Source organism: Rattus norvegicus, chromosome 7, assembly GCF_021556685.1.
Source record: "Rattus norvegicus strain SHRSP/BbbUtx chromosome 7, alternate assembly SHRSP_T2T, whole genome shotgun sequence".
NCBI classification, from domain to species: Eukaryota; Metazoa; Chordata; class Mammalia; order Rodentia; family Muridae; genus Rattus; species Rattus norvegicus.
The window spans coordinates 14,574,404-14,583,182 of NC_141540.1; the positions used below are offsets into that span (position 1 = coordinate 14,574,404).

An 8,779-nucleotide genomic window follows, 5' to 3' on the forward strand; every position below is an offset into this window, starting at 1 on the left:
TTAGAGGACAGCCTGAGTGAGTTACACGAGACGCAGAGGTCGAAGGCTCCGAGTTGTACTAGGTCTTTTTCACAGTGCCCAGGCAGGTCCTTGTCAAACGCACACTGCGCAGGTGTAGCCGAGCACGACCCCAGGATGAAGACGCCAGCGCGGCCAAAACAGCCCCAACTTAGTACAGACCAGGTGCAACACACCATTTGCTTCCGGAGTTTAGAGCGCAAGTGCAATGGCTGTCCCACCCCGGCCACGCTGATTGGCTGTCCCTGTCTCAGGGCGGGTTGTACGAGAAGATAGCCACAGAAACAGGTCCTGAGCGCTCTGATTGGTCTCGATACCTATGGGCGTATACTACTAATGAGCCTGAGAGTACGGCCCGCGGGGCGGGGCGGGACCAGCTGAACTATTTAAGCTGGAGCTGAAATGATCTGATTGGCCTCACTGCCGTGGGGCGGGCCTTGCAAGTGGAGGCTGGATCGAGACTGCGGCTGCGCAGAGTCCGGAGCGCACTCAGACAGGTCCCCCCGGGGAGGAGGGGCGGGGCCCACTCCGCGCCTGCGCAGACGAGTCCCACGCGCGGGCGGGTGGGCGGAGCGGCCCCCCTAGCGGGGGCTGTGAAGCACGGGGAGGGGGCCGAGCGGGTGGCAAAGCCGGCGCGCGCCCGGCTGGGGGCGGAGGCCCGCGGGACGGAACAGCCGCGGCGAGTGGTGGTGGCGGCGAAGGGAACCGAGCCGGCGACGAGCCCGGGGGTCGCGACTTGCAGAAGCGGCGGCGGCATCGGCGGCGGCAGGCCCGAAGGCGGGCGGAGAGCCGGGGCGCAATGGAGCGGAAGAGGTGGGAGTGCCCGGCGCTCCCGCAGGGCTGGGAAAGGGAAGAAGTGCCCAGGAGGTCGGGGCTGTCGGCCGGCCACAGGGATGTCTTTTACTATAGGTGAATGAGCGCGCCGGCCGCGCAGGGCCCCAACGGGCGCCTCCCAGCGGCCTCTGCGGCGGCCTGGGCGCCCCTACTGCGGGCCGCGATCTGGGCCGGGCGACGTGCGTACGAGCGTGCGTCCTGCGTGCCAGCTGTGGTCAGTGCGCACGCGCCGGTCTCGGCTCGACGCCCAGTGCGCGTGCGTTGGACCCAGTGCCCAACCTACTGCTTACCTTCGCCACCCCTCGCTGTTGTCAGCGCGCGTGCGCCACGCCGTCCTCTCGCTAGCCCAGTACGCGTGCGCACGGTCTGCAGCTGCAGCCTCGTGGCTTATCGCCCGCCTGTGGCGCGAGCTTTTGTCCTCTACGGAATCGGGGACCGTGCGCGCCGAGCAAGGGGCGCCCGGCCTTGGCCAGACGCCGCTGGGAAGCAGGGGTGGGAGGGGGCTGGGACTGACCCTTTGACCCTTGCGGGGATCTTATCGTGGTTTCGGGAAGCAAGGGGAACTGCCTCAGGTGGCCTGATCCCCTCACCTGCATAATTTTGGGTTTGGCTTCTTGTTCTGCAAAATGTCCCTCATTTTTATGGCTCTTCCAAAGCCCTTTCTCTTCTTGATCCGTGACCTGTAGAAGTGATATCTATCAATCTATCACAGCGGCTTCTGCCTTCTGTGAGTGGGGTTTTTGTGTGCAAGACTTTTTGAGCCAGTGTCAAGATGGTGGTCTACATAGGCCGGGCTGGCTTACAACCCCTTAATCAGGGTAATGATAGCTGTCTGAATTTTAGCCAAGCAACCTACACCTGCTGTTCGTCATGTCCTTCTCCAAACCACCCAGTGGTGGGGATAGGCCTGGCCGATGCATGCCTGGCCATCCTCAGCCAGTGTCCTATGGCCTGGAGCATCTGCCTTCTGAGCTAATTGTAGTTGCCCTTTCATTGCAGTCGGGATTCATTGCAGTCGGGATTAGGTGGCTTATTGTGAGTTGATCTGCCTAGCCCTTTGGTATTATGTTTTTGGTAATAAGACTGGAAGCCAGGACCAACTCGGGTTCCCTTCCGGCTGCAAAGAGGGTTGGAGTTCTTGATTCTAACAGGTCTGCAGTGACAAGGTTTTCCCTTAGGGCCATATGCAAATTGTTCCCTGTGTGCATGGGCCTTGATGCCCTTCTCCCTAATCTGCCCACCCTTATTAGCACTTTCTAAAGCATGTAGCCCAGAACTGTCCTCTGCAGCCCATAGGCTAGATTCCAGCTCAGCTACAGTCATTCTTCCTGGGGGCCAAAGCTGTGCCAGTTCCTGTGGGTCTGCACCTCTCTAGGATACAAAGTAGTAAAACACCTGGTGGAAACAGTGACCCAGACAGTGGGACCAACACCTGAGAGCTGATCCAAAGCCAGTGTCCTTAGGCTTGTAGCTCCCCCACCTGTCTCGTCCCCATACAGATATATCCATGCCCCAGAATAGCTACCAGTGCTCTCCAACCCATTTGTGGAGACAGTCTCTTCCTCACAGAATCCTCCCACACAGCTTGGAAACTTAGGGGTGGAGAGCTAGGGGTCAGCCTGGTGACCTTGCCCCAGGTGTGCTGTGGGTCTGTCCCTGGATAAGGGCAAGCTCAAGCTGTCCCACTCAGCAGACTGTTGGGCACGCTCCTGTGTGCAGACCTACAGAGCCAAGCTCCTGTCCTGTGCTTGCCACACAGCACATCAGAAGTGCTGTCCCCACCCAGCAGCCAACAACCCTTGTGGCTTGGGTTGGATGTACATTTTTGAGGGTCTTGCTGTGCAGCCCGGGCTGGCCTGGACTTGTGGCTCCTCCCTCAGCTGTGTGATAGGCCTGTGCCACCTGCCTGTTCCGTTGTGTTGTTCTTAAATTAATCCAGTTTGTCAGGATGATCAACCTGCATGTCAGATTCACTCGCCAGGAGGAGGAATCCTACTGTGTTCCAACTGGTGGAGTCTCTATCAGATTGGATTTTAGAATATTTTGTCATTTAAAAGGAGGCCCCGGGGGCTAAGGCTGGGGGGTGGGGGGTGCACTCAGTGACTAGAGCAGTTGCCTAGCCCTCAGCCCAGTCCCAGCCATACAGACCAGGTTTCACTGTGCTTGCCATCACGGTATTCAGAAGGTGAGGACGGGATGACCAGGAACCCAGCCGTACTCAGCTAGTTTGAGACCAGCCCCATTAACAAGAGACTATGTCTGGATGGGGGAGGAAGGAATCCTTTGCCTTGCACTGCCCGTGCTCTCCCCCGACTCCCTAAGCAGCTGCCAATCCCACGTGTGTGGGCTGGGGTGCACAGCCTGGAACAGCACAGGGGCTCAGGGCCAGCCCCATTCTTTTGGGAGCCCAGTCCCTAGCAGGCAGTAGGGGTGAGTGCCTCATCCTAGTGCCCCATCTTAGTTGTTTAGGAGAGCAGGGAACAGCCTTATGGGATGCAGACCAGCAACACCCCAAGCCTTTGGCCAGCTATTTTCTATGTGGTCCTCACATTGGGGAATCTGAGGGTACTCTGGGACCCCATGTATGCCTGGGACATTATCTGGTCTGGGCAGGACAGTCCCATTCCAGAGGTTCCCAGCAGGGAACACCAATCTCACTGTAACTAGTAACTGGTAAGACTGAGGTATCAGGTAGGCTCGCCTGTGAGCCGGCCCTGAGACCAGGCTGGGACACATGCTATTCCGATAAGTGTTCTACACTGGCCACACCCAGCCTATGGCCATTTCTGACCTTACTGGTCAGAAAGACTCTGCAACCATAGCCACTAATCAATCCCACGTTTCATCCTAGCCCCCACAAATCTTCTTGTTCTAGAACATTCCCTATCCATGGAGTCCCCCACATACTGTGGCCTTCCTGAGCCTCTCTGAGTGCAGTGACCTCAAGGCCTCTGGAGTTTTAATATGTCAGAGCCTAGCTCTTTTTTTTTTTTTTTTGGAGCTGGGGACCGAACCCAGGGCCTTACGCTTCCTAGGTAAGCGCTCTACCACTGAGCTAAATCCCCAGTCCCCCTAGCTCCTTTTCTTGGTTGAGTAATACTCCACCACACAGCCCACCTGAACCACACAGGCTGCCCCATTCTTTGGGTCTGGATGTTCAGTGGAGGCTCCTGTGTGAGCAAGTTTCCACAGGGCCTAGAATTTGGTGAAGCTGCTTGAGGGGTTGTCAAGCCTATAAGCAGAACATGCCTTCCCACACTGGAAAGCTGACTATAGGACAAATTGAAGGCTAGCCTGAAGTATATGAGAGAGACACTGTCTCAAATCACAAAAGGGTGGGGCTCACTCAGTTGATAAGTGGGAGTCTGGCAGCCCTGAAGCCTTCCTTGAGTCCCATCTCTCACAACACTGACTAGGCTGTGGCCACTCGGGAGCTTGAAGGAAGATGAGGAATTCTTGGCAAGTGAGTTGGTTTTTTTTTTTTTTTTTGGTTCTTTTTTTTTTTTCAGAGCTGGGGACCGAACCCAGGGCCTTGCGCTTCCTAGGTAAGCGCTCTACCACTGAGCTAAATCCCCAGCCCGGCAAGTGAGTTTTGAAACCACTCTGGGTTAACATGAGACGTGTCCCCCAAAGTAAACAGATGCAGCCCTGTAGCCCTACAGATAGGTGACCCCTGGAAAGCAAGGGCTGGTTTCTGGCCCAGGCAGCAGAGGGTACAGGCCCCAATCCCTCATAGGGCCTCCTTTAGGCTTCCCAGAGGTGCTGTGGCCACCCGTAGCTTAAGGCTTGGCTTCTTAGGGCTGTTCTTCCCAATGGCTTCCTCATGACCTGGTGGAAACAGGTGTGGAAAACACGCCTTGCAAGGGTGGTGGGTAGGGGGCGGCTCCTGCTCAGGCTGACCAGCCTCCCTCCCGCAGCCCCAGCGGGAAGAAGTTTCGCAGCAAGCCACAGCTGGCACGGTACCTGGGCGGCTCCATGGATCTCAGCACCTTCGATTTCCGCACGGGAAAGATGCTGATGAACAAGATGAATAAGAGCCGCCAGCGCGTGCGCTATGACTCCTCCAACCAGGTCAAGGTGAGGGCGGTGACGTCAGGGTAGGGGCGGGCCCTCTGGGTTAGCTTCCATCGCCATCGAGTCAGTACCTCTGCTGGCTGCTGGCGGAAGCATGGCGCGCATTTGGTTTGGTGGGTGGGAGATCTCCCTGCCTGATCGCCCACCCGCCACCATTCAGGCTCTGGCTAAGCACCTCCCTGGCCCCTCCAACCCTTCATGGACCCCGGTCGGAGCGGCCCGCTGCAGAGTCTTCTCCCCCCAGGGCAAGCCTGACCTGAACACTGCACTGCCTGTACGGCAGACTGCATCCATCTTCAAGCAACCGGTGACCAAGATCACCAACCACCCCAGCAACAAGGTCAAGAGCGACCCACAGAAGGCAGTGGACCAGCCGAGGCAGGTGAGCCCCTGAGCGGTTTCCAAGGGTCACAGCGACCTTATCTTCACACTCTTTAAAGGTGAAAGAAACCTCGCTGTAGGCCCGTAGCTATACCCCTAATGAAAACCTACCTTTTGTGAAGGGTTTACTCTTAGAAAACAGGAGGGGGCCCAGCACTTAGGAGGCTGATTTTAACCTTGGCTTTTTTTTTTTAAATCAACATAACAAAGCCAAGATTCTTTAGTGTTTTCTGACCTATCTGTAAACACCGGGACCCTGGGCGCTGTTGCTGGGTAGGAGGGGTCACAGGGAGGGGCCTGTACACCAATGCTTCCTCTGACCCTGCACTTCTGCCCTGAAGCTTTTCTGGGAGAAGAAACTGAGTGGACTGAGTGCCTTCGACATTGCGGAAGAACTGGTCAGAACCATGGACTTGCCCAAGGGCCTGCAGGGTGAGCAGGGGTGGGCGGTGGATGCCCTGACTGAGGCTTCTCTTTTAAAACTCTGTGTGTGTGTGTGTGTGTGTGTGTGTGTGTGTGTGTGTGTGTGTCTCGCTGCAGTGCACCAGTGTGAGTTTAATTTCACCCTGTGCATGCAGGTGAGGGTGGAGGCGGTGGTAGCGGCCCCCTGCAGGTGGAGGAGTTGCAGGCAGTTATGAACCCCTAGTCTGGTGCTGGGAAGCACCCCAGGTCCTGTAGTGAGGCTGTAAGGGCACCAGTGAGCACTCTCACACTAACTGTCTCCACAGTTATAGGCTATGCCACCAAGCCAGGCGCAGGTTGGGCCTCTGGATTGGCTCCTCTTTTTGCTGGCAAAGACTTGCCTGGGGTGGGTGCATAACTTCTGAGGGAGCCCCCTCTGATCCTGCCCATGGTCTCCTCCCCCAGGGGTAGGCCCCGGCTGCACAGATGAGACGCTGCTGTCCGCCATCGCCAGTGCGCTGCACACCAGCACCCTACCCATTACAGGCCAGCTCTCTGCGGCTGTGGAGAAGAACCCTGGTGTGTGGCTGAACACTGCGCAGCCACTGTGCAAAGCCTTCATGGTGACAGATGACGACATCAGGTAACTGGCAGCACTGTCCCCCACCCCCAATATCTCTACAGCTAGTCACCACAAGAATGTGGGGCATCCATCGTCTCCCTGGTCCTCAGGAGTACCCTGTAAATGAAGGCAACTTAAATGGCAGGACAAGCCTCTTAGAAATGCTGGGGTTGGGGGAAGAGAAATCATGGCCACAACAGGCCTGGGAGAACCAGACACCAGCAGAAGCTAGGTGGGGCTGAACTGAGTGAGTGACAGCCTTCAGGAGGGGGCCTTGGATAGGGAGGGAGGTGATTTAAACTAGCTCTGAGCTGCTCTCTAGACCCTGAGGGTCTAGCCTGGGTTTCCTGTGTCAGACTTGGTGGCCAGGCCAGATGGGGACAAGAACAGGACCCAGAATTAGGTCCTTGGCCCACAGTGGAGCCTCTCCTTGCTCTGTGGATGTGGGCCCCTAACTGGTTTTGCCCTGGCTTCAGCATAGCTTGCCTATACAAAGTCCAAATGTCAGGAGACCCGTGGTCACCCAAGGTGATGAGGAAGCTGTGTGGACTTTCCGAGGGCTGGGGTGGCATGCCTGTGAACAAGTCCCTGTGTGACCTGTCAGAGTGTGTGTTCCTAGGAAGCAGGAGGAGCTGGTACAGCAGGTGCGCAAGCGCCTGGAGGAGGCGCTGATGGTGGACATGCTGGCGCATGTGGAGGAGCTGGCCCGTGATGGGGAGGCACCACTGGACAAGGCCTGTGCTGAGGAGGAGGAGGAAGAAGAGGAGGAAGAGGAAGAGGAACCGGAGCCGGAGCGTGTGTAGCATAGGTACCTGCCACAGGCCAGGATGTTGGATGTCAGCCATCCTCTAGTCAGGCTGCTAACAGCTTCCCTTCTGCCTTGCAGATGCCCTGCCCAAGTCTGGGCTGCAGACCACCTCCCATGGCCACCTCCAGACTTCTCAGCCTTGCCTGGACTAGGTGGGGACCAGGCCAGCAAGAGGCAGGCATCCATCTTCTTCCCAAGGCTGCCTCCTCCCAGGTCTCAGTGCAGGGAGCCCCTGTGGACCTTGAACTCGCTTGTCCCTGCACTGCCTGGCAGGGAGCTCACACTGACAACTGAAGAGCAGTGCCCCAACTGAGAGGCCACTTTGACACCGTCACCTCCCTGCTTCCTTACCATAGGACAAGGCCCTGCTTGGCACCAAGGAGCTGTGGGCCTTGCTGGGCACTGGAGGAAGTTTCTGGAAACACACCTGGCTATGCCTACCTTGCATTGTCCCTAAGGCTGTTACGGGCCAGGGTCTGAACTGCTCCTGCCCATAGGGCTGCCCAGCCTCTCCATGCTGAGGGCCAGCAGCCAACCAGGAAGTCACTTTCCTTCAATAAACTGATGGTAGGAACTTCTACGCCTCTGACTTGTCACTGTGTGCCACATCTCTGAAGGTGCCTGCTGCTGCCCTGGCCTGTGGGAACTACCTGCTCTGGGCCTCAGTGTCCCTGTGTGGCAGGGACATGGGCTCCAACTTGGGGAGAGCAGTTGGCAGCCTCTCTGTGCTTGGTGCTCTAGATCTTGGACACCTGACCTCTGTCCCTGCAGTTGTGGCCTCCAAGAAGCTGTTGGGTGAGCTGGGGTATCTCCTTAAACGAGCCCCAGTAGTACAGCAGAGCCCAGTGGGTGAGCCTGGCCCTGGGTACAACCCAGTGAGCCAGCTTTGCCACCCCACCTTAGATCAGGGTCTTGTTCCCTAATCCGATGGCACCCAAAGCTGGAACCTTGCGTCTTGTCTGTTCTCACCCCACAAGGACTACCCACCCTCCCTGTCACATGGGGGCAGCCTCCTGCAGTGAAGGCAGCCTCTGTGGACTGGGCTCTTGGTGGCTCTGGGTTTTCTTTTTTTTTTTTCTTCTTCTTCGGAGCTGGGGACCGAACCCAGGGCCTTGCGCTTGCTAGGCAATTGCTCTACCGCTGAGCTAAATCCCCAACCCCGGCTCTGGGTTTTCACAGTGAACTGTACCAGCCCAGAGGACACTGTTTCCTCCAGCATAGGGACCAATGGTCCCAGCCTCTTTGAGCTAGAAGAGAAGGTTGTCAGCAGGCCACCACTCCATTTCAGGCACACAAGTCTGAGATGCCAGTACCATAGAAGGAACTTGTATCCCTGTTCTCTGTCCCTGGCCACTGAGGGTAGCCTTCAGATAGGACCGGGTCCTCATGGCTGGACCTTCCACACACCCAGTCCAACAAACAACCCATGGCTGGGCTTGTGAGCCAGTGGGACCCAGCAGGCCTAGTGACAGTGCAGCTTCTGGTGGGGCACCCTGCAGTGCCTTCTAGACATGGGCTAGGAGTCCTCAGGTTCAACCCCAGCACTAATAGCTCCCTGGTTCTGGACCTCCCACTCTAATGTGCTACCTGCCCATTGGAGGTAGCTGAGTCTATGACAACATGGGGCAAGTGACTTTCTC

The 8,779-nt window shown here is 57.2% G+C and overlaps 1 protein-coding gene across 9 annotated transcripts; it reads left to right on the forward strand.

Moving 5' to 3' along the window:
* Nucleotides 1-579: 579 nt before the first annotated feature.
* Mbd3 (methyl-CpG binding domain protein 3) lies at nucleotides 580-7,719 on the forward strand. Of its 9 annotated transcripts, none has more exons than XM_087557745.1 (8): nucleotides 580-831; nucleotides 4,362-4,397; nucleotides 4,770-4,929; nucleotides 5,087-5,308; nucleotides 5,649-5,739; nucleotides 6,175-6,352; nucleotides 6,951-7,139; nucleotides 7,218-7,719. In XM_087557745.1, exons 1-7 carry the CDS (start codon nucleotides 818-820, stop codon nucleotides 7,132-7,134), a joined length of 885 nt encoding a protein of 294 aa, XP_087413871.1. In that variant the 5' UTR covers nucleotides 580-817; the 3' UTR covers nucleotides 7,135-7,139; nucleotides 7,218-7,719.
* Nucleotides 7,720-8,779: the final 1,060 nt, after the last annotated feature.

What these genes read in the sequence shown, in the direction of transcription:
- Mbd3 (XM_087557745.1), top strand. An exon ending in CAGTGGACCAGCCGAGGCAG is followed by an intron (nt 5,309 to 5,648) that starts GTGAGCCCCTGA and finishes TCTGCCCTGAAG; the next exon opens with CTTTTCTGGGAGAAGAAACT. An exon ending in CTTGCCCAAGGGCCTGCAGG is followed by an intron (nt 5,740 to 6,174) that starts GTGAGCAGGGGT and finishes CTCCTCCCCCAG; the next exon opens with GGGTAGGCCCCGGCTGCACA.